The 26,993-nt window shown below is 35.7% G+C and overlaps 1 protein-coding gene across 10 annotated transcripts in view; it reads right to left on the reverse strand.

Annotated features, from left to right (window-relative positions):
* Window positions 1-26,993, reverse strand: part of LOC106868156 (protein neuralized) — a 521,151-nt gene that overhangs the window by 73,143 nt on the left and 421,015 nt on the right. For 5 of the 10 annotated variants that reach the window (XM_052972722.2, XM_052972719.2, XM_052972720.2 and 2 more), the window contains 2 exons: window positions 21,708-21,809; window positions 2,267-2,809 (listed from right to left, as the gene is read on the reverse strand). In XM_052972722.2, coding sequence (XP_052828682.1) covers window positions 2,267-2,809; window positions 21,708-21,809 — 645 coding nt within the window. The remainder of the gene's footprint in view (window positions 1-2,266; window positions 2,810-21,707; window positions 21,810-26,993) is intronic. The other 5 variants (XM_089362475.1, XM_089362473.1, XM_089362472.1 and 2 more) reach the window with 1 other exon arrangement.

Below are 26,993 nucleotides of genomic sequence, written 5' to 3' on the forward strand. Positions count from 1 at the left end.
CTTCCATATGCATCACATCACCATACCAGTGCAGTCGTCTCTCTTGCACACCACATCTGATGCTTCTTATATCCAACTTTTCTCTCAGGGCGCTTACACCCTGGTGGCACAAGTAAAACATTTTTTTAATTGTTTCTCTCCAAGGTAAGGTAACAATGAAGAATTGCAGTTGTTGTACCACTGTCTGGTTTTGCTGTCACCATTCTCCAAGGAGGATGAACAGCTCATTCTGCTTTGAACTTATGACTAAACCTGGTCACAAATGACAGTCCAATTTGTAACATAAGCAAGGGTTCAGGTTCACCAGAAGGGTTGTGTCAATACTACCTTATCATTTGGGATGAATGCAGCATGTCACATAGAGGTGCAATGGAAGCTCTTGGTAAGACCTTACAGGACATCAGAGGCAACAATAAATTTATGGGAGGAGTTACATTAGTTTTATCAGGAGACTTCAGACAGACATTACCAGTCATTCCGAGATGAACCAGATCTGATGAAATAAATGCATGCATTAAGTTTTCGCACCTATAGAATAAAATACTGAAATTCTTCTTCAATACTAATGTGTGAACTGTATTACATGGGGACCAATTTGCAAAACAGTTTTCAACCTGGCTCCTCCAATTAGGAAATGGGAAAGTACCATTTGATGGGAATGGTGATATCAGTTTGCTATCATGGTGAATTCCCCAGCTGAATTGAAGAACAGGGTATTGCCAGACTTAAGTAATAATTATAATTCACATAAATGGTTGTGTGAAAAGGCAATTCTTGCTCCAAAAAATGAAACAGTAGCAAGAATTAACCATGAATTAATGAATAAGATTCCAACAGTCATTAGGAAGTACAAATCAGTTGATTCAGTCCTTGATGAAAATCAAGCTGTCCATTACCCAAAAGAGTTCCTTAATACTTTTGAGCCACCTGGAATTCCTCCACATAAACTTTTTCTGAAGGTAGGAGTCCCAGTAATGCTTCTAAGAAATTTAGATCCTTCTAATTTAGAATGCAACGGGACAAGGTTGTTTGTGAAGACATTACCACCTAATGTGACAGAAGCTACTATCATCAGTGGATGTGCTTCTGGGGAAGCGGCTTTCATTCTAAGAATTCCAATCAAACCAACAGACATGCCATTTGAGTTCAAAGGAACACAATTCCCTGTGCGACTTTGCTTTGCAATGTCTATTAACAAAGCTCAAGGTCAGTCTTTGAAATCTACTGGCTTCCTTTTCTCATGGTCAGCTTTATGTTGGTTGCTCCAGGGTAGGTAGTTTGCAAGACTTATTTGTCTATGCTCCAAACCAGAAAACAAAGAATGTTGTTTACCCAGAAGCTCTTATGTAATTTCCTTCAACATATGTGGAAGAACTTATCTCCTTTCTTAAAAGTGGCAAATGTATTTTCGCTTATTATTATTATTATTACTATTTTGTATTATGAATTCAGAATTGATTTCCCAATTAAAGAATCAATTGTATCCCAATTGAAAAATAAATTGAATTTAGAATAACAAATTTCTATACAACATATTTTGCTTTTTTCTTCCAATATATAAGGAAAAATTGTGTGTGTGTATGTGTGTGTATATATATATATATATATATATATATATATATATCTATACACAAGTGAAGGAGTGGCTGTGTGGTGAGAAGTTTGCTTACCAACCACATGATTCTGGGTTCAGTCCCACTGCGTGGCACCTTGAGCAAGTGTCTTCTACTATAGCCTCGGGCCGCCCAAAGCCTTGGGAGTGGATTTGGTAGATGGAAACTAAAAGAAGCCCGTTGTATGTAAATATATATATATGTGTGTGTGTGTGTGTGTTTTGTTCCCTCACTATCACTTGACAACTGATGTTCGTGTGTTTACGTTCCTGTAACTTAGCTGTTTGGCAAAAGAGACTGATAGAATAAGTACTAGGCTTACAAAGAATAAGTCCTGGGGTCAATTTGTTCAATTAAAGGTGGTGCTTCAGCATGGCCACATTCAAATGACTGAAATAGGTAAAAGAATAAAAGAATATATATGAACAGATGGAAGCTTCCTGATAACTGTAGACCCATGCTAACTGAACCTCCTTCCACTTGTTTCTGGACTGGTCTTAAGCTGAATGAACAGGATTATAAGAAACAGAATATCAAAAACATCAATAAGCTCTCAACCATATTTGCTAAAACAAAAAAATTTATGGCATTAGTAAAATATGTGTGGGAAAGATAGTTTTAAGTAAAGAGAGAGACATTAACCAAGTACTGACCTTCTGTTGTGAGATAGAAACTGAGTTCATCGCCAATATCTGAAACACGACAGACATCTTTGTTCACCACCCAATATTCACGTCGGTCAAGAAACTGGTCGGCATCATCTGGAAATTCCTCGTGGCTTAAGTTGGCAGGGTCACATGTAGTAAAGCCGAATGCAAGACCTCCTTCATAATATCGGTCAATTCCAAGAATCTGTATGACGATTATTTCATTGCTAATAGGTCTTGAAGTGAAGACGTATCCATTGCAATACTCCTCTGGGAGACGTACAGCGACTGTCTTCTCTGAGTCCAGACACACATTATGACCACATATATCATGAAAGAAAACAGGAGTGAAGTCGACATTCTTGTGGAAACGTACTATAGGCACCATGGTGGTATTGGCATTGGTTGAAGAACTGTTGTGATGGTTGCTGGCCATAGTGAGGGCATTGTTGGTGCTGTTGTTGTGACTTAAATCCATAGACTGCAAAGCTGATGTCAAGTCAGCCAGGTTGGAAATATTTGCTGGGCTGGGAATTAATGAACTGGCATCTACAAAATGAAAACAAACATTCTTTTAATATCTATCATTTACCTTTCTTAGTAATTAAAAAAAAACAGTCACTATATATATATATATATATATATATCATTATTACATTGTTAAAATAATATTTATAAAATCATTACATATTGATGGCTACATAAAAACTTACATGTGAACAAGAATTATTTTAGACCCAACAGCTTCTATATCTTGATTACAGTTTGACATAGTACATTTAATTGGCACATTTAAATAATATCAATGTTTAAGTAATGACCTAATATAACGGACATTTAGACAATGAGCAAACAGTAAATATGTGCAAATATGTTCTATAAATTCCATCTCTAAGTGAAACAATAAAAATAAGGAGTGCCTTCTAAAGTTTGGCATGTGACAAATTATTGTGTAAATTCCATCTTGTTCAACAGAAATGGGTTTCTTGAGAGAACATGTATTTAACCCATTACCTACCAGTGATCTCATATGAGATCATTTAAAAACTACAAATTTCGTAATTATCTGTCAATATTTACACATATCTAACCTTTTTGCTATATCTACTAGGTATATTTCTCTGATAATCAAATGAGGTTTGATAATTTTTCACCCAATATCTCGCTTATTTCTATTTAAAATGTTATTTTGAAATGTTATTTTGATCATTCCAGCGTGTTTCTAAGGCTGTTTTATGCTAGAAATCAAAGTTTCATTAAAAAAATTCCAGTTAATAGAATTATGGGGGGGTAATGGGTTAACCCGAATAAAAGTAACATTAAGCAAAATGACACTCAATGCTTTATATATATATATACACACACACACAAGGGGGTGCTGAAAAGTTTTGGGCTTTAAGAGTACCATGAAAGGCCTGGTTGGAAGTCCGACCTTCCAAATTCTTTTACGAGGCTAAGAAAAACTGAAGGACCACTGCAGTAGGTATGTGAATCTGTGAGAGAATTTGTTAAATAAAATCATAATTAACTGATCCTCCTATATTTTCTTTCACTCAAAGCCAGGAACTTTTCAGCATCCCCTTGCATTTATATATACACACACATATACAAAGGCGGTGAGCTGGCAGAAACGTTAGCACGCCGGGCGAAATGCTTAGCAGTATTTTGTCTGCCGCTATGTTCTGAGTTCAAATTCTGCCGAGGTCGACTTTGCCTTTCATCCTTTCAGGGTCGATTAAATAAGTACCAGTCACGCACCGGGGTCGAAATAATTGACTTAATCCGTTTGTCTGTCTTTGTTTGTCCCCTCTGTGTGTAGCCCCTTGTGGGTAGTAAAGAAATAACACATATACATGTATGTGTACCATTGTATTGATCAGACAGTCAGATATCTTCTTACATCGCTGGTCACAATGTGTTGTAGTAGCTTTCGAACACTGCCACCCTACTAGGAAGGCAGGCCAACTTTCACTCCGAACAGGACACTAGTTCATCATGGGGTTACCCATTTTACAGCTGAGTGGACTGGAGCAATGTGAAATAAAGTATTTTGTTTAAAGACAACAACACACTACTGCTCTGAATATTGAAGCCACGATCCTGTGATCATGAGTGCAAAACTCTAGTCATAATGCCACGGGCCTTCACTATATATATATATATATATATATATATATATACACACACACACATGCACACACACACATACACATGCACATACACACACGCACATATATAGTCAATTCAAATGAATGAATAATAAAATTAACAGACAAGAGCATGTGCACAAGCAATGTATTAGCTTGACACTTGGAAAAAAGAGAGAGTTTGATGTTTCGTGCATAGCTCTTTGTCAGAAAAGAGAAAGGGAAAAACCTAAAGAAGGAAAAGAAATCGCCAACAGCATGTGTGTAGTATATATATATATATATATATATATATATATATATATATATATATATATATATGTATATATATATATATATATATATATATATATATATATATATATATATATATATATATATATATATATATATATATATATATATATGTATATATATATATATATATATATATATATATATATATATATATATATATATATATATATATATGTATATATATATATATATATATATATGTATATATATATATATATATATATATATATATATATAAGGCATGGCATGACTACAACTTTAAATCTGAAACAATTTAAAGATCTAAAGATTAAAGATATATATATATATATATATATATATATATATATATATATATATATATATATATATATATATATACAGAGAGTGTAAGATATTTGAGGACAGATTTATGTTTATAAAGAAACAGATATATAAGAGATAATAACTTTATTTATCAAAAAATGTTATGAGATTAAAAATAAACCGTTTCTATAATGTTATTCAATAAAGCCCCCTTCAGCTGCAACAACTGCTTCTATATGAGATCTAAATCATTTACATGCTCGAATCAAATGGTCCTGGTTCATTTTGGATATTACTCTGACTATGACAGTTTTCAAAGAATCTTTGGTGTTATGGGCATGTTGATTGACCTCTCTCTCAACAATGCTCCACATGTAATAGTTCAATGGATTGAGATCTGGGGAATTAGGAAGCCAAATGTTAGGGGTTGTGCAATCATAAAAATTTTCAGCCATCCATTCCTGTGTTACTAGAGCTATGTGTGATAGTGAAGGTTCTTACTAAAACACATGGCCTTCCATTGCATACACTGTCTATCCAGGGCTAAACAATTATTTCCAGGACCTCAATGTAGGTGGCAGAGTTAATGCTAAGGCCTTGTGGAAAGAAGTAAAGAGGCATCACATGTCCTTCATTGCTGACAATCCCTAAAACCATGACAGTTGCAGGAAATTTTGTATGCATAACACTTGGAACTTCCGAAGGGTCTGCACATAACCATCTGTCATTTCTTCTGTTAACTTTTTGATCTTGTTCGAAGTTTTTCTCATTTGAGAAAAACCAACTCAAATCTTCTGCTGGACTTTTCAGCTTGTTTAAGAGCCTTTTAGATCTGTTGTAGTGATTTTATTTTGTTTTTTTCTGACAAATTGACCTTTCCTCATCATATAAGACATATCTGATGTTTTTATGGACCAAATTTCTGACTGTTCCTTCTGATGCATGGAGATCTTTTGCAATTGACCTCATGGACTTTCTGGGATTGTAATCAATGGTCTGTTGAACTTGCTGGATAAATTCAGGTGTTCTGGTGATTTCAGAGCATTTAAAATGCTTTGATACTGGTGATACATTTCCATCTTCAGTCTCTAGCTCCTTACAAACTTCACAGTTGAAAGATCTGGCAACTTTTAAAAATCGAGATATTTCTAAATTGCTATGCTCAGCCTTTATAATCACAATAACAGCATGCCTCTTCATTTCTTGAGTAAGCTGAGGGTCTGCCATTATTATTTTCTGAAACAAAGATTATACAGAGTTAGCAAAAAATGCAGCAATGACCCAAATAAGGTATGTCATCAAATACCCTATGCACTCTGTGTGTGTGTATATATACATATACATATACATATATATATATATATATATATATATATATATATATATATATATATAATACAAAATAGGACAAGAACACGAAACATCCAGGCAGTTAGGTGATACAAGAAAGGGACAACAAAACATCCAGATGGGCGATACAAAGAAAACAAGGACAGGTCATTCAGAGTTTTCTTTCCTCAGTTGAGATCCAGATTATCTTTGCAATTTCAGCTGGTTATACTCAAGGTTGCTCCAATCTGGCCAGCCCCAAGGAAAAACTAAGCTAAGAGCATTAGATTCCTTGGAAGAAAGCAGTGAATGTATACAAAAACAAGGACGGTAAAAAACGAACAATGTTACACAAATGCAATAAAAATAAAAATAATAACAGGACATAACAACAGATGTCTTTCAACTAAGGATGAATTAAATTAAGCTGGCATGTGTGGAAATAAAGCCTTACGGCAGGGATTATATATATATATATATATAAGATTATCTCTACAGATTTTCTTAAGAGTTCAGAGCCAGCACTAAAAGTTATGATGTTTCGTATATGAGTATGGCTATGTAAATAATTGGAGTGAAGATATAAAAAAATCTTAAGAAGGTCTTGTAGATTTTTATAGTTCTAGATATCATGATCATTTGTAGAAGATGAATTAAGGATTTGCATTCTCTCCCAAAGATCTCAAGTTCAGCCATGCATGCATGTATGTATGTATGCATTTCTTCATGTAATGTTTCATAATAGAACTGTAAGTTTTACTTCATTATTTAAAATATAAATGGAAAAAAAATCTGGTTCCATTGAATTTTAATTCTATGATAGAAAATTTTATTGGATATTTAACTTGTGTTATTTGTATAATTGTGTGATTATTACCTACTTCAAATAATCAAATAACTATTTGCCCAAATCCATGATAGCATGGAAAAACAGATGCTGAATGAACAAACATTTATCCATTTTTTTATGTCCATTTCCTTATTGCTTGTTCATCCATTTATAGTTTGTCCGTCTTGTTTTGTTATGTTTTGGTCCACATTCCCAGCAAGTTTCTTACTGGTTGCCACCAGAGTGGAAGCAATGTTACCAATAATGGCACAAAATTGTGTTTGACACTGACTGATAATTAATGAAGAATTGGTGACCTTCTGTTTTATTTTCCACTCGTCTCTGCATTTATTATGTTTTTCAACTTGCCCTTCTGTGTCTGTTTTCTGTACACATGAATTACAGAACTCATATTTCTGCTAATTTATAGGCAATTAAAAAAAAATTAATTTCATTTTCCAGCAGAAAGTTGAATGAACAAAATTTTCTATTTATACTTTTACTACTTAAATATTTTTCTATCTTTTCATTCAGTAACATAACAGTCCATGTAACAGCTCCATGGTGGGCGTCACTATTAATTAATGGACTTATATGAATCATAAACATGTTGTCTATTTTGTATATTTTATTTTTCTACTATGAAACTTTACGCTAGCATCTTGAAGAGATACTAAAATGTAAATTATATTATGATTTGGCATTACTAGCTTTTTGATTTGTATATATATATATATATATATATACACACACATACATACATATTGTTATATTTGAGGATGGTCATCTTTTGCCAATTACTATTTATTTGATCTTCACTTTAGCTTTTTATTATTATCATTACTATTATTAGTAAGGTAGTGAGCTGGTAGAATTGTTAGCATGCTGGATAAATGCTTAGCAGTATTTTGCCTGTTGCTATGTTCTGAGTTCAAATTCTGCCAAGGTCAACTTTGCCTTTCTTCCTTCTGGGGTCAATAAATTAAGTACCAGTTACACACTGAGGTTGATGTAATCGACTACTCCCCTCCCGCTAAATTTCAGACCTTGTGCCTATAGTAGAAAAGATTATTGTTAGTAAGATGGTGAGCTGGCAGAATCATTAGCACACCAGGCAAAATGCTTAGCGGCATTTTGTGTCTTTCCGTTCTGAGTTCAAATTCTGCAGAGGCTAACTTTGCCTTTCATCCCTTTTGGGATTGATAAAATAAATACCAGTTGAATACTGGAGTCGATCTTATCGACTTACCCCTTCTCCTGAACTTGCTGGCTTTGTGCCAAAATTTGAAACCATTATTATTATTAGTTCATTTACCTGAGGAAGACAAAATGGAATAGGAAAGCCAAGAGGAAACATGTGGGAAAGAAAGTTGCTTAAGAGATCACAGAATGTGTGACAAAAGGACTCTGTCAAATAAACTCATAATGATGATGATGATAATAATAATAATAATAATAAAGCTGAAGTGAAGACCAAATATATAGTGAGTGTTTAATTAGCAAAATATGACCACTCCCAAATATAACATCTGTTTCAACACATGATTTCACATCAAGAATCTTGCAAAACAGATACATGAATGTTAATGTTCTTTTATATATATATTCAATGATGAAATTGTGGCTAGGCACAACTACAATGGGTGTGTTTTACTATAGCCTCAAGCTGATCAATACCCTGTGAGTGAATTTGGTAGATAGAAACTGTGTGGAAGTCCATCATTATATACATATGTGTGTGTGTGTATGTGTGTGTCTTTGTGTTTGTCCCCCAACTACCACTTGTAAGCTTGGTTTCTTTACATCCCTGTAACTAAGCAAACAAGACCAACAGAAAAAGTATCAGAGTTGGCAATTTCAGCTGAACTCTTGAAAATAAGCAATTTCATGAATGCATGCACACAAAACACACACATAAAGATAACAGTGACACAATGAGTAACTAGAGCAAACTGGTACTTGGTTGCAGCTGTTATAGTAAATGTTGTTAGGTAAGCAAATGGAAAGCAAAATTTTCTTCCTGGCCAGATTAGAATATCATTCACACAAAGTAAGCATTCTCAGCAATATTCATTAAGCATTCTATATATATCTCTAATAGCCAAGTGAAGGGTTGTGAGCAGCATGTTTTCAGATATCACCCATAAGTCTGGTAATGTGCTTATTCAAGTCTAATAATGAAGTACCCCTAAGTGTTTATTGAAGCAAAGTGTTTATTCAAGCAAAGCTAGAATTGTAAGAGCTCTTTCAGCCTCCAGAAACATTATACTTCTGAATAATGAAGCTTCTCTCATGTTAGCACTGATCACCTGACCAATGGATTGAGTCACATGACATGATAAGTGTATAAATCATGTAAAGCTAACATATGAATACCATATCTTGTCCATATTCTTATACGATATGTTTTTTTTATACAATACATCTACACTAAGGCTTGTATTTGAATACATAAATATTCAAATACTCCTTTATGTAAACCTATGTATGGTATATCATAGCTCTGCTGATACTTTGTCAGGTTTGCCCTTATGAGAAACTTTGCTATCCTCATTAACATGATTCATATTCAAGCTATCAATGGGGTCTATATTATAAGCACCTCTGGGACTTCATCATAATAGAAGCTTTACATGGAATAGCATGGCCTGCAATTCAATGACAAAAACCAGGAAACAATCATGTGTCGAATAACTGTCACCAATTACATTACGGAACAGTTGCCAATCCCTCACATAAAAAATTAGGTGCTTACCCTCGAGTATATTTGGCTCTTACATCTACCCTACAATGTCATTCTAAAAATCAATCACATCATCAAAATTTTGATGCTATGAGACAATGCATGATTAATTCAGAGCAATGTGAATAAATAAGCATTACATTCGAGAAAATAATCTAAATGCTTAACAGTTAAATCTATTTTATTTTTAACTGAAAATATTTTTGGAATTTGCTTTGACTGTGCTAGTTTTATATCTAAAAGATAATTAGTTAGTTAACTTAGCACAACAGAATAAGTGAAACTTTATAAATAAATATCATATACACTAATGTCCAACATAGCAAGATGCTTCTCGTTGATTTGATGTTTATGTTAAGAAAACACCAAAGATTGAATACTGAATAATTTAACTCTTTAACACAGTGGTTCTTTACAGGACTCCATATGACCTTTGGGGATTCACATAAGATTTTGTTGTCAAAATTTATGTACAATGAATTTGTTATAATTCTACAATATACAAAATATTTTAAGAAATTTTCTTGTACAATTCCTAATATTTAATTATAAAAATTTAAATAGATTTTTTGAACACTGACTAGCTGTGAGAGTCCAGTGGAGTAAAATAAGAATCAAAGGAGTCCATGGTTAAAAATGGTTGAGAACCACTGCTTTAGTATTTAAACTGGTCATACCTGGCCCAAAATTTTCTATCTGTTTTACATTCAAACTGACGAGACCTAGCCTTTCACACTTACTCTACAATGTCATTCTAAAAATGAACAATCACATCATTGAAATCTTCAAGCTACAAGATAATGCATGATTAATTCAAAACAAGTTGAATAAATCAAGCACCACACTTAATAGAGTAGTCTGAATGCTAAAGGGTTAAACTTGAGATTTTTAATGTGAAATGTTTGAAGAATGAATGTAAGACAGGAAATAGAAACAGGCATTCTGATGAGATGCAAACTATGTATTTATCGCTTTCTGGGTGAAAGACATGTTTACAAAAAAAAAAAAAAAAATTGACACAAAGTTTACTTTGTTTTGTTTAGCTACATTTTTGGTTATTAAGTGGCAATGGAATAGTATTATTTACATTTTTCACCATGCATAAACATATGCTAACATATTTTGAGTAAACAGAACACCAATTTCTCTACATATTTATCAAGGTGTCAATCAGAAAGATGTTGCAGACAGCAGTTGCTTGCAAAAACCATAATGCCATGGAGAGTATGGTGCTTCAGAGAAAAGCAGAGTGCAACCTATTCCTGCATATAAGTTGAGAGAGAGAGAGAGAGAGAGAGAGAGAGAGAGAGAGAGAGAGAGAGAGAGAGAGAGAGAAAGAGAGTTATGTATACATATACACCATATCTTGTATTTTCCCAACTCAGAAAGGAATAAGTAATTGAGTATTGTGCTATGTTTTGTAGTATACAAAAGTTGATAAATGTATTTGTCACTCCACCAAAACCTAAATAACTGTATCTCCCTCACCCTCCCTCCTACCACCCATCTCTCCCCTCCCCCACCTCCTGCTCCGACTCCTACTTCTTTGTACGTCTCTTCACCTCTCTTCACTCCTACTTCTCTTCACTCCTACTTCTCTTCATTCCTACTTCTCTTCACTCCTACTTCTCTTCCCACTTCTCTTCATTCCTACTTCTCTTCCCACTTCTCTTCCTACTTCTCTTCACTCCAACTTCTCTTCCTACTTCTCTCCACTCCCACTTCTCTTCACCCCTACTCTTTCTCTCCTCTCTCTTACTCTCTCTCACTCTCTTCTCTCGTACTCCCCCCTCTCTCACTCTTACTCTCCTACTCTCTACACTCTTACTCTCTCACCCTTACTCTCTCACTCTCTTCCCCTTTCTCTCACTCTCTTTCTCTTCCTCTCTTTCTCCCCCCATACCCCTCTTCCCTCTCTCTCACTCTCTTTCTCTTCCCCTCATACCCACCTTCCCCCTCTTTCTCTCCCCCATACCCACCTTCCCTCTCTTATACCCACCCTCTCTCCTCTCCCCTCCCATACCCATCTTCCCCCTCTCTTACATCCACCTTCCCCTTCTCCCTCCTCGTCAACACCCCCTTATAAGCTCATCCCACCACACCCCAACACACTCCTACTCTACCTTCCCACTCCACTCCATCCAATTCCTTACACCCACCACCTACCCTACCCACATACCCCTACCTCTACCCCACCCTCAGCCTAACCCACACTCCACCCATGCCTTCCCCACCTCCCAACACCCTCACATCACACCACACCAATACCCTCGCATCACACCACGCACACACTACAACTGACCAACTACTTTCTCCCTTTCTCCCTTCCCCATTTTCACACTACATACCTCAAGATCACCAGCATTCTACCTCCCACACACAGCCCCTCGTTCCCGATCACCGTTTGTTATCTCCCCCTTTCTTAGCTCTCCTGAAAAAAGAATTTCTAACTTCCGGTCAGCCATTGTTATGATCGGCCATTATTATGATTGACCGTTGACTGAACACCATTCAATTTTTTTTCTCCGTGTTTTTCTCCTTGTCTCCGTATTCTTTCTGTTGAAGAGCGTAGCTCGAAACGTCAAAGACTTTCCGTATTCCCGAGCGTCATACTAATATATCCTTTTGTTATTTACACCACCTGTCCTCGTCTGTTGTTATTATTTGTATATTCTCCCATATATATATATATATATATATATATATATATATATATATATAAATTGAATGACAAGACTTATGAAATTTGTGCATGTGCATTGTGTTGTATGAATGTGCATATAACATATGCTTTGTCAAATTTAATACTTATTAAATTCACATTGTTTTAAACTAATCATGCATTATCTCATAGCTTTGAGATTTCAGTGATGTGATTGCACATTTTTAGAAAGACATTGTAGGGTACATGTAAGGACATTTTAAAAGCTAATGAGTTAAATGATGATGAGGATGAATCACTTCTCAAGTATATATAAAACACACTGATACTTTATTTACAAATGCTTGAACAGTATTTTAAAATATGTTGCAGGTGTACAAGCATATAATATCTAATATAGTAAATCTACTTATATCAATTTGATAAATGTTTTTATCAAACACCAAATACATAACATTCATTAAAAAAATTTTTCATCTATACATCAAAAGAAAATGATATATAACAAAATGAAACACAAAATAATAATAATAATCTAGTTGTGTGCAGGGATGGTTAAATGATACAATGATTAATGAAGAAAGTGAAACATTGTGATAAATGCTGATTAAATTGAAAATGATTTTGTTATGAGTAAATGGAGCCAACAAGTTCAAACCTTATCCGGTAGATTAAGTATCTCTTTTGATTTGCATGATTTAATTGAGAGCAAACTTACAGGGTTGTAAGTGCTAATTAATAAATGATTAACACTTGCACAGGAAGAGGGAAACCACACCTACCAAAAAAAAAAGCCCCCAAAAAACCTAAAAAAAAAACAGCCAACAAAATTGTGTACCTCTATACAGCCAGATACAAAGGCAAAAAAGAAAAAAATACAAGGAGATTACACTGGATAATGTATGGATACACTATACCTGAAAAAAGGAAGAGATGTTGGCAAATGGTATGTTTGATCATAAGGCTGGTTAAGAGTGTAACAACCCTGACAAATGTTTTAATTGGAATATATATATATATATATATATATATACATATATATATATATAATTATGTGTATTTCTTCTATCTTAATGAATAAAAATTCTTCTGATAGAATAAATGGGTTAATAGAAACCAATGTAGCAAAGAACACAAAATAACTGTGGTTAGCTCCTGTTTTTAAGGCAGGAACTCCAATCCTTAAATTCTTATATATATATATATATATATATATATATATATATATATATATATATATGTATATAACATTACTAAGTTTCTGTTCTTGACTGTTGAGATGATTATTTAGTCCAGCTACATGTTGTTGTTGTTGTGTGTTGGCACTCTGTCGCTTACGACGTCGAGGGTTCCAGTTGATCCGATCAACGGAACAGCCTGCTCGTGAAATTAACGTGCAAGTGGCTGAGCACTCCACTGACACGTGTACCCTTAACGTAGTTCTTGGGGATATTCAGTGTGACACAGTCTGACAAGGCTGACCCTATGAATTACAGGCACAACAGGAAGTAAGAGTGAGAGAAAGTTGTGGTGGAAGAGTACAGCAGGGTTCGCCCCATCCCCTGTCAGAGCCTCGTGGAGCTTTAGGTGTTTTCGCTCAATAAACACTGACAACGCCCGGTCTGGGAATTGAAACCGTGATCCTACAACCACGAGTCCGCTGCCCTAACCATTGGGCCATTGCGCCTCCACACATTGTGTAGTCCAGCTACACACATTGTGAAATTTCCAGATAAAACTCTTAAAGACAGTGCCCTGCTGGTTTGTGCAAAAAAAAAAAAAAAAAGTCCATAACATCTGCATACTTGCATAAGAGTCAAATGTTGCTACTGGTTGAATTGTCAAGAACTGCTGGCTAAATTCTTGACAATTCATTTCTCTTCACTGCTGTTGCACTCTATCTTTAGCAATACATTTCATTCACAGCTACCAACTCTATTACACTGTAAATTGATATCAGAAAGAGATAAAATTTACCTTTGCAAGCAGGTGTAAGAGTTAAAAGCTAAGTATTTAATTAGTTTCAGATACTGATTTCAAATTCTTCATGGGGCTCCAACAGTAGACTCTTGTTTATATCATAATCATCATCGAATATAGGTGCAGGCATGGCTGTGTGGTAAGAAGCTTGCTTCCCAACCGTATGTTTCTGGGTTCATTCCCACTGTGTAGCACCTTGGGCAAGTGTCCTCTTCTATTGCCTCGGGCTCACCAAAGCCTTGTGAGTGGATTTGGTAAATGGAAATACGCACACACACGATGGATTTTCCCATTGCTTTTGATGCATCAAGTCCAAATGGTCATAGTGCTTGTGTTTGGCTGTGTGGTAAGTAACTTGCTTACCAACCACATGGTTCCGGGTTCAGTCCCACTGCATGGCATCCTGGGCAAGTGTCTTCTACTATAGTCTCGGGCAAACCAAAGCCTTGTGAGTGGATTTGGTAGACGGAAACTGAAAGAAGCCTGCCATATATATGTATATGTATATATATGTGTGTGTTTGTGTGTCTGTGCTTGTCCCCCTAGCATTGCTTGACAACCAATGCTGGTGTGTTTATGTCCCCGTCACTTAGCGGTTCGGCAAAAGAGACCGATAAAATAAGTACTAGGCTTACAAATAATAAGTCCCGGGGTCGATTTGCTCGACTAAAGGCGGTGCTCCAGCATGGCTGCAGTCAAATGACTGAAACAAGTAAAAGAGAGTATAGTATACTCTGAATCACAATATTCCATGTGTTATTGGTTTTATTTGTTGTATCTATTTTATTATTTTTTTAAAGATAGTAGGATGGGATCAGAGGGAGATATGGTTGCTGCTTCTAAAAGGTTCAGTGATTGTAAAGAAGCTCCTTTGTAAGCTGGTATTTGTATAAGTTGCTGAAGCAAGGTATGATATTTATAACACTGTAGACTGAGATGCAATACTTTGTCAGCAAACTTGTGCCATATTTAAACCTAACCCATTAGCATTCAGATTATTCTGTGAAATGTAATGCTTATTCACATTGCCTTGAATTAATTATGCAGTATCTCATAACAGTGGAGGCGCAATGGCCCAGTGGTTAGGGCAGTGGACCCGCAGTCATAGGATCGTGGTTTCAATTCCCAGACCGGGCGTTGTGAGTGTTTTTATTGAGCGAAAACACCTAGAGCTCCACGAGGCTCCGGCAGGGGATGGTGGCGAACCCTGCTGTACTCTTTCACCACAACTTTCTCTCACTCTTACTTCCTGTTTCTGTTGTGCCTGTAATTCAAAGGGTCAGCCTTGTCACACTGTGTCACGCTGAATATCCACGTGTCTGTGGAATGCTCAGCCACTTGCCCATTAATTTCACGAGCAGGCTGTTCCGTTGATCGGATCAACTGGAACTCTAGATGTCGTAAACGACGAAGTGCCAACAACAAATCCCATAACTTTGAGATTTCAATGATGTGATGTTTAGTTTTTAGAATGACATTGTAGGGTAGATGTAAGAGGTCTAATCGAGTCAGATTGAACACAAAACAGGTAGAATATTTAGGCTGGATAAGGCCAGTTTGAATGCTAAGGCATAAAACCCTAAAGACCAACTTAGTAGCCACTTATTGATAAATACATAACTTTTCGGCTCATGTTCTTTCCTACTATGGCTTGAAGTTTAAGAAAAGCCAATTCTTCCTTTTTACAAAAATGCTGATTTGGGAGAGATAAAAAAATAAAAATAAAAAATAAAACATGAAATAAAGTAGTTTGGTAAGAAATTTAATTTCCTTGAAAACATAGCAGGTATGGTAGTAGCGTTTAGTAGAGGTGTAAAAGCAAAACAAAAAGAATCTTCAGAAAGTTTGCTTTCATACAGATATGATCAAAATGAAGGTTGATACTTGAATATGGTGAGGGGTTAGATTGTCGAGAGGCTGACATGTTTATAGGTAGTTAGTTGGCCTCCAGCCAGTGCTACTTGTAGTTATCTGGAGGAAGAGTAGTTATAAATAAATAAATAAATAAATAAAACAAAGCTATTAATTCTGTGTCTGCGAGAAGACAACAAATTAGGAAGATTTCCCTGCTGTGTTTGTTCCGAGCAGAAATCTATTTCAGTTGGTATCAGACAGGTCTCAATGTCAAATATTAATTGAGGAAATCATGACTTCTTGAGTTTTTAGGCTGAAAGAGATGGGGGGGGGGGGGGAGAATACAACACATTTAAAAACAAAAAGAAAGAGGAAAGAAAATGTAAGAAAAAGATTAAAAAACAAACAAACAAAACATCATGCATCTAAGTGGGTTTTACGAGGAATATAAGAAAGCCTGAATGAAGATTATTTTGTTTGTTAGTTGATATTGTTGTTTCAAAGGCAGTGAGCTGGCAGAATCATTAGCATGCCAGGCAAAATGCTTAGCAGCATTTTGTCTGCCCTTACATTCTGAGTTCAAATTCCACTGGGGTTGACTTTGCCTTTCATCCTTTCAGGGTCAATAAAATAAGTACTAGTTGTGCACTCAGATTGATATAATTGACTTGGCCCTGCTCCCGAAATTGCTGACCTTGTGCTAAAATTTGAAACCAATATTGTTGTTTTGTGACATTGGCCAACTTCCTTCAATATCTGTGACACCAAGCTGAGTAACGAAGGAAAGCATTAATTCATGTTGTTTAGTTTTGATCAAGTAGATTCATGATCAAAGGCTTTGCAACCATGACTTCCCTGCTAATAATATTCTCACATAGTAAAATCTATATTTAGCATTATAAAAAAGACAGTATTTGCTGTCAGGAGTTGCTTAGGTTAATGGTACAGAACTCTAAGCCAGAACTTGAGAGGGTTTGATTCTCTGTAGTGACTTGCTGGACACTTTATTTACATTTACCCAATCTTCTAAGCTATTTTCACAGATATTGTTTGAGATCTCCTTTATTTTCTCTCTCTCTATATATATGTATAGACACAGGTGTGGTTGTGTGGTAAGAAGTTTGCTTCCCAACCACATGGTTCCAGGTTCAGCCCCACTACGTGACACTTTCGGCAAGTATCTACTATAGCCTCGGGCCAGTCAAAGGTTTGTGAGTGGATTTGGTAGACAGAAATTGAAAGAAGCCTGTCATACATATATATATATATATATATATATATATATATATATATATATATATATATATATATAGGTGCAAGAAGCTTGCTAACCACATGGTTCCAGGTTCTATCCCACTGTGTGGCACCTTGGACAAGTGTCTTCTACTATAGACTCAGGCTGACTAAAACCTTGTGAGTGGATTTGGTAGATGGAAACTGAAAGAAGCCTGTCATATATATATATATGTATATATTTGTGTGTGTGTGTGTGTCTATGTTTGTCCCCTGCTATCGCTTGACAACTGATGCTGGTGTATTTATGTCCTTGTAACCTAGTGGTTTAGCAAAAGAGACTGATAGAATAAGTACTAGACTTAAAAAATTTGTCCTGGGGTTGATTTGTTGATTAAAACCCTTCAAGGCAGTGCTCCAGCATGGCCGCAGTCAAATGACCGAAACAAGAATAAAAGAATACACACACACAGATACAGAACACTTAAATTAAGGACTCTGAGTTTCTGAGCAGTGATTCAACACTTGCTGTGCTTCGTCAGCTTTTGTATGCTTAATGCATGTTTAATATAAGAGCAGAGCATGTCCTAACATGCATTAAACTTGCAAAATACTGTTGAGGTGCAGTGAATATTGAATCACTGCTCAGAAACTCAGGGTCCTGTATGTAAGTGCTTCATACATATGTCATTTCATAAATTTAGTCCTCTCTTTTCAACAATATTGAGGTCTACTTCTTTTGTTGTGATGTTGTTACACATGTGGCTTGATAATACACACACACACACACACACATATGTATATATGGGTAAACAGACCTATCTGTTCTGTTTTCAAGATGGCAGGGGTGATGTGCTGAAGATTTGGCTACCATTTCTAGCATATCAACCACATAGAGGTTTGTTTGTTCTGTCATTGACTCAAGTTGATCCATGTTTACAGAGCTATGGTTATTCCTTATTTTTACTATTTACCTGTTATACTAAGAGTGAGATTCCTTGGTTCTGAAGATGTCTCAACAGAATCTGTAGAAGGCTGGCTGTTATTACAGATTAATTTTATGTAAGTTACTAAATACCTTGTATTAGTTTATATTCCAGTAGAGCATTCCCATATGTTTGGCCTCTACAGAAGGTATTTTCTGTTAACAATGCTAGACACTTCAAAGGGAAAACTATTTCAAACAGCTAGTTCTAAACAGTTCTCTTTTGCTGCATAATAAGGTTACACTATTTAACTCAACACAGATTTTATCATGGAAAGAAAATATAATTGAATTAGATGTGTAACATTTGAATAAATTGGATGTTTTCTTTACAGTATAGTTTAAGTAGAATTTATATAAGCAAGAAATAGTTATTTCTACATTGTTTGATAATTGGTTAGTGTGTTTCACCTGAATTTAATTGTTAACAGAAATACTTCTATAAATATTTCTCCTAGTTAGATATTAAATCATCAGACTCACTCCTCCACTACATTCTATGTTTAATTAATTTGAAGCAATTTAAATTCCAGAGTTGTCTCCCTTGAATGTCTTGAAAAGAATTATTGAAGGTCATAATTTTTTTCTCAGCAGTAAGGGTGTTATTAATTAAAATTTCTTGTCTCATTAAAAGAATAAAGATCCTTCTTGAGTTATAATAGACTCATAAGGCAATTTTCCTGGTTTCTGTGATGCATATATTCCCCGCTGGATGGGACACCAGTCTGATGTATGATTACGCATTTTTGGCAGCTGAGTGGACTAGAACAACATGAAATGAAGTGTTTTGCTCAAGAACACAACATGTTGCTGAGTTGTGGAATTGAAACCACAATCTTATGATCATGAGTTCAACACCTTAACCAATAAGGCATACACCTCTACCTTGTCTCATTGATTTAACTGTATTAGTGTCCCATTATCCTATCAATGTTTCATGCAGTAGGCATCCCTGAGTATCTCTCTGTCCAAGTGTCTGAAAAATATCTCCTGTTTACAAGAAGCAAGTTACTGGGATTGAATAAACATTTTCTTCAATGAGTTCATGGCAGACATATTTGGTGTGTTTTTGTTAATGTTTTCTAAAACAGGCAACCAATTGGCAATGTTCATTTGCAGTGGTGTATGAGCAAATGGAAGGGAAGGAGAATAATAAACATTGGCGGTTTGCCTCACTGAGGTGTCAGGTGAAGCCCATGAGGGTGTTTGGCTGCTCCAATGCCTTCGCCTTGCAATCGTCTGCAGTAATGTCATGAGTGTGTTGGCTTGCTCCAGAAGGCTCTGTTGAACCTTGTGGTGTGTAACCAATTGAAGCATTTTGTGTTAAATTGATGTTTTCTTTTTTTCCTTCTTTCTTCTTCTTCTTTATCTTTCTTTCTTTCTTCTCTCATGTTTGTGTTTTGTTTGTTTTTGGATTTGTATTTTAGTGTGGTTTTTAGTTATATATACATACATATAAGGCTTGGCTACTCTGCATTGACAAGGGGCAACACCCTGAAACTAGTCTAGTCTGCAGATGCCAAACCAGCAGGGGGACACTGCTGACCTCCCCTGTTCGAAGGTTATAAAGGACACAGGTTTCGTGTGTCACATAGCTAGCTAGAGGCGATGGCTTCTTGGAGCTAATTCACGGCAGCTTTCGTCCTAATTTTGGGACTGCCATGTTGGCTTGGCGATAACTATTAATTTCCAGTACCGCTGCCGTAGTCTCCTTTAGAGAGACTTAGAAATATTAATAACTCTATTATATATATATATATATATATATATATATATATATATATACATATGTGTTGTATATGTAATTATTAAATTAACTTAATTTAAAAAGAAAAAAAGAATTTTTATCCACCAAGGTGGATAAATAGGTGCAGGTGTGGCTCTGTGGTAAGAAGTCGACTTCCCAACCAATATGGTTCCAGGTTCAGTCACATTACATGGTACCTTGGGCTGATCAAAGTCTTGTGAGTGGATTTGGTAGACGGAAACTGAAAGTAGCCCGTCATATATATATATGTGTGTGTGTGTGTGTGTGTGTGTGTGTGTGTGTGTGTGTGTGTGTGTGTGTGTGTGTGTGTGTGTGTGTGTGTCTGTGTGTTTGACCACCACTACCAGCACCACTGCCACCGCTACTTGACAACTAGTGTTGGTGTGTTTACATCCTTGTAACTTAGCAGTCCTGGGGTCAATTTGTTCAACTAAAACCCTTCAAGGCAATGTTCCAGAAAGGCTGCAGTCAAATGATTGAAACAAGTAAAAAATAAAAGATAGAGAAAAGATATAAGCAAAGGAAATTTGAGGAAAAGAAGCCTTGGGTTTATCATTCTGATAACAATTTCAGCAAAAAGTTGGTTGTCTAAAGGAATGCCATTTGTCCTGGATTCTTACAAGGTCTGCTAAAAAGTTGTGTAGTTCCGAGACAAATGCTACATAAATCAAAACACTAAAGAATAGAAGGTGTCCAGGTATTGCATTGGTAGGAGTTTGGACTATTTTATAGCAGGTGTAATGCACTAAAAATGTAATGTGCAGCATGATGTCAGCCTAGACTGGAGCATAATGTCTGACCAGTGGGTTGCTTCAATGCATCTGATTGGTCACTTGCATGCTATATAGGCCTGTTGAAACAGGTCTGATTAAAATGACTCAACATAATATTAATAAGGAAAAGAGAAGAGTTGCAGAATCTCTCAGGACAGCCAATGAAAGAGAGAGCATGGAAGGAAGGTAGATGGTATAGTGATGATAAGAAATAAGGATAAATGAAAGAAACAGGGACAGATGATATGAAGTTAATGGAAGAATATTATGTATTAGTGTGAAATAACAATGTGCCAATAACACAGTAGGCAGCCAGTGTTTTAGATAAAGGAGAACAAAAGTTTGAAGTCGTTAAATGCTTAAGGATTAAAAAAAAAAAAATGAACAAACTCAAAAAACAAACAGAAATTGAAAAGAAAACTAATGTTGGAAACAAGAATTTAGCAGTAAAATATTCAGAATCTGCTATTAAATATTGTTAGAGAGAGGTTAGTCAGAACATAGCTAAGCTTGCAAAGTCTGTCATTCTTAAATCTAGACATTGAGGGTGCCAGAAACTTACCAGAGACTCTTCTTAGTCTCGTGGGTGAAGAAGAGTAGTGAAGAGCTTGGTTTGTTTGGCAAACAGATCGGCGCTGTGTCACTGCTCTATTATGGTAGTCACCTTTATGTAGAAAAGTGAAAGTGGTTAGTTAAGTTCTAAGAAGACGACAAGAGAGAAATAGAACACAGGTGGTGATGATCATGATGATGGTAATGATGATGATATACTGTTGTTGTTTGATATATATAACATTTAGTTCACAACACAAGAAGAGACAAAATACATCCAATACAAAGCAGAGGTTTGGATATAAATATAGCCTCAAGTCGAAGAAAAGTTACTGATGGCTGAATTTAAATGGATGCTGGTCAAGTGGTCAACTCATCACATCCAACCACCAGCACATCGAAATGTGTTCATGACACAGAACTTCAATTTGCAACATCTATCTCTCTCCATTTTAACTGTAGATAAAATATTTGATTTGGAGGAGACACAGTTTATAACATTATTATTATTATTGGCACTCCGTCATTTACGACGTCGAGGGTTCCAGTTGATCCGATCAACAGAACAGCCTGCTCGTGAAATTAATGTGCAAGTGGCTGAGCACTCCACAGACACGTGTACCCTTAATGTAGTTCTCAGGAATATTCAGCGTGACACAGAGTGTAACAAGGCTGACCCTTTGAATTACAGGCATAACAGAAACAGGAAGTAAGAGTGAGAGAAAGTTGTGGTGAAAGAGTACAGCAGGGTTCGCCACCATCCCCTGCCGGAGCCTCGTGGAGCTTTAGGTGCTTTCGCTCAATAAACACTCACAACGCCCGGTCTGGGAATTGAAACCGCAATCCTATAACCGTGAGTCAGCTGCCCTAACCACTGGGCCATTGCGCCTCCATGTTTATAACATTAAGCAGTGATGAAAGTCAGTGTAGCGGTGTTCAGTTCAAATCCTTCTACAGTTTGGAGAAAGCTGGATTTCACCAATGTACCAGACTGACTTGCTCTGAAAAGCCAAGGAGAGAGCTTTTACGCTATCACTTGCCTACTTAAACCAACTCTTAAATCTCTCTAAAATTACACCCTACCACCCTAAAATATAGGGTTACGCTGACAAAATAGTCCCAAATATACAAAAAGATGGTGACTACTTGATCAATATTATTCTGGGACTAAACTACAACAACCTACTCTAGTTACATGATACAAAGATAAACTCTTCAGTGACATTCAAAGACCTGATAGATTTACAGGCTGCATTAAAAAATAGTGAAAATGAGACAGTGATAACCCTAGTTGAATATTTTCAAGAGACAATTTTTTGTACCTCATATAACTGGAGCTGCTAATAATTACGATTATATTTGCTTTCTATTACAACCCAACATGTTTCCTTGATAATAATATTATGATAGAAGGCTGGGAAAAATGCTTAGTGGTGTTTCATCCATCTTTTCGTTCTGAGTTTAAATTCTGCTGAGGTCAACTTATCCTCTCAGGATCAATAAAATAAGTATCAGTTGAGTAATGGAGTTGATTTAATTGACTTGACTCCTCCCCCAAACTGCTGGCCTTGTGCCAAAATTTGAAGCCAATATTATGATAAACAATGCAAAATTTGAAACCTTCCTTATCTTCATCAAAACTGGTCTATCAAAGAACACAGCTAATATGAAAGTTCAGTTGGCAATTGAGATATGTTTATCAATTGCTTTTGAGAAGTAATGTAGCCAGCATTCACACTTGCTGAAACTTTATGTGAACTAAAACAAATGTAATGTTTATTCATTATTTTTGAGAAGAATGGTGGGTACATTCACTCTCACTGAACTTCATGTGAGCTGAGAGAAGTGTAAAATACTTTATCATGATTTGTTGGGTACCACTACGAAAAAATGGTTGCTAGCATACCAACCATCACCACTCACGAGTTAGCAAACTGAAACAAAGAAAGGTAACTCTTTTCTTAGCATATTTCTGTTGAAATACATTGTCTTTGTTCAAATTAATCTTGAAAAGAATGAAGTTTAACCCTTAAGCATTCAGATTACTGTCAAATGTATTGCTTATTTATTCACATTGTTTTCAATTAATCATGTATTATCTTGTAACTTCAAGATTTCGATCATGTGATTGTGTTTACAATTACATTGTAAGGTAGGTGAGAGAGTCTCGATCTGGCCAGTTTGAAAATAAAACAGGTAAAATATTTTGGCTGGATATGGCTGCATTAAATGCTAAAGGGTTAATAAAATAACTCTGTCATTATTAAGCTATTGTAAGTGGTCTCTGATGGGTTGATATCAAAAGGGTTGGTAATTTTATTAAAGTTTCCATATTGGGTCAAATTACTCAAATTGGAACTGATTAAAAATTTAATAACGATCAAAGTTGGAGTAGTTACAGTGCCCTCATTCTACTTCATGAAGAAAAAAAAAATTAGGAACAAATTTTCTATTGAACTCTTTAAATATTTGTAATAGTGTAAGCTTGGAAGTGTTCATATAAAAAATAAAAACTGTTAATTGATGTATTTAATAACATTTTCCAGAATCATTTGACTGGTGTTGCTAAAAATAATGACAGAAACACTATTTATGGGTGGTTTGAATGAGCAAAAGGCATTAGAAATTTGACTATCTTACTAAAGAGTATAAAAAGGACTCCAATATAGGATATAAGCATTGGATTAAAATGATAAATTATTTAGAAATTGAAACCAGCAAAAGTTTGAAAGAAAAAAAACAAAACAAAGATATTTCTTTACAAAAATCTGCTAGCCTTTCAAATTTCAAGTATTATAGCAAATTCTTGAGCTTTCATTAATGAGAGAGCTTCCATGTAATTTATTGACCTACTAGAAATAGCAACCAAATTTCTCTCAAGTCACATCTCAAAAAGGGAAGGAGACATTAAATAATGCAGTCCCAGGTGTACTATGTATGTAAGTTCAAAAATATGGGAATGGTCATGGCTGGAATACTTTTGATCAAAGTTGACCTGGAGCTAAACATCATCATCTGATGACCTTCTTGCACTCAATATTTACTTTGTCAAAAAGATGTTCCAGCTGACTAACCACATATTTTCCCCTTTGTTTACGTATTTTATCATGCAAACTCATCCTAAGCATATCCATATAGACAAATAAATGTAAATACAACGACGGTGGTATCTCTCAACATATACATACATATATACATACATTATATAGGCATGGCTGTATGGTAAGAACCTTGCTTTCCAATCAAATGATTCAGTGTTCAGTCCCATTGCATGGCACATTGGGCACATGTCTTTGATAGGCGGAAACTGAAATAAGACCACTGTATGTGTGTGTGTGTCTGTCTGTCTTTGTGCCTGTGTTTGTCCCTCACCATTGCTTGACAACCGGTGTAGGTGTGTTTATATCCTCAATTCAACCAGTCTTAAAAAATAAAAATAAAATTCTAGGATCGATTCATTTGACTAAAAATTCTTCAAGGTGGTGCCTCAGCATGGGTGCAGTCTAATGACTGAAACCAATAAAAGATATATATATGTGTGTGTATACATGTATTTGACAATGTTCATCGTTATCGATGATGATCAGGACATCGCAAGGTAAGAAATTGGCTTTGGACTGGCACAGCTCATATTTTCTTTGTGCTCCTCTGATCCTATTCTGTTCATAGGAAATGGAACCTCTGTTAGTGCAGCTATGCCAAGCAGAGCAGCCCTGTGCTTGCATTTCCCAGGTGTCAGGATTGATCAGAAAGCATTCCAATGAGGCTTTAAGTGTATTGTTGAAGTCCTTTTTCTGCCCACTCTGTGTACATTTGCTTTCTGCCAATTCACTGTAAAACAGTCTTTTGGGTAATTGTGTGTCAGGCATTAGAACAAGGTGGCCACCCACATGACTTGCACTCTCTCTCTCTCTCTCTCACACACACATATATATAAGGCTGCTGCTTGTGCTGCTTCCACTACTACAACCAATTAACTACTGCTACTGACACGGACAGAGGTCACTGCCATTTACCATTACCAACACAGTCACTACTACTACTACAACCAACGATTCAAGCCAACGCACTAGACAACAATTATGCACCCATGCAAAAAACGCTCCCACGTGGACTATGTTGACACCAGTAAGGAACAGTTATGAACTTTTCATTTAATTACATTTTTTAAAATATGTATTTTTGATAAGGTTCGTTTTTTCAAGAACCGAAACATGTTAAATATCTCTGACAAAATTATAAATTAAAATTCATTTTTTAAATATTGGCGTTTTCAAACTTCTTTTTTATAAATATATATATATTTTTATATATATATATATATACTTCTGCACACACACACACACACACACACACACACACACACACACACACACACACACACACACACACACACACACACACACACACACACACAGAGGCTTGTTCTTTTAGGTACTGGTGCCACTTAAAAAGCACCTATGCCAGTGCTGCATTAATGCACCCATGCCAGTGGCATGTATTAAGTACCCAGCACACTCTGTTAAGTGGTTGGCATTAGGAAGGGCACCCAGCCATAGAAACCATGTCACAACAGGCAATTGGAGTCTGGACAGCTTCATCTCAAATCGTCCAACTCATGCCAAGATAAAAAGTGGATGTTAAATGATGATATATACACACACACATGCGCACATGCACACAAATACACACACACACACATATATATATATATATATATACACATACATACAGGCACACAATATTGCTCAGAATTCACTTTGCTGTAGAGTGGAATATGAAAAGCATAAGTTCTGCTGGGCTATGTTACAATACACAAAAGGAGAGAAAAAACAGAAAATGAAAGCAAGGAGTGAGGGGAGGGAAGGGAAGAGAGAGAAAGAGAGAGAGAGAGAGAGAGAGAGAGAGAGAGAGAGAGAGAGAGAGAGAGAGAGAGAGAGAGAGAGAGAGAGAAAGAAAGAAAGAAAGAGATCACAACAATATTCTAAACTTTTCTAATGTTCAGGCCATTGAGAAATACAGAATTTATAAAGTATTTTAACAGAGTCCAAAGTCATTTCTAAGAAATCTTCTCCTGTCACAAGGAATAACAGTCAAATATTGAAATAGCAGGCAAATAACCAAATTACTAATACTGTTTCCATCATGCCTGCAAAAAGCGATAGGAAACCTATTTCTATGAAATTCAGTATTTAATCCTGAGATTAAGAGCAATTGGCACTAATCCCTTAACCCTTTCATTACCATATTTCTGTTGAAACACATTGTCTTCATTTCAATTAATTTTGAAAATAAT

The sequence above is a fragment of the Octopus bimaculoides genome, chromosome 14, assembly GCF_046866305.1.
Source record: "Octopus bimaculoides isolate indiv1 chromosome 14, ASM4686630v1, whole genome shotgun sequence".
NCBI lineage: Eukaryota > Metazoa > Mollusca > Cephalopoda > Octopoda > Octopodidae > Octopus > Octopus bimaculoides.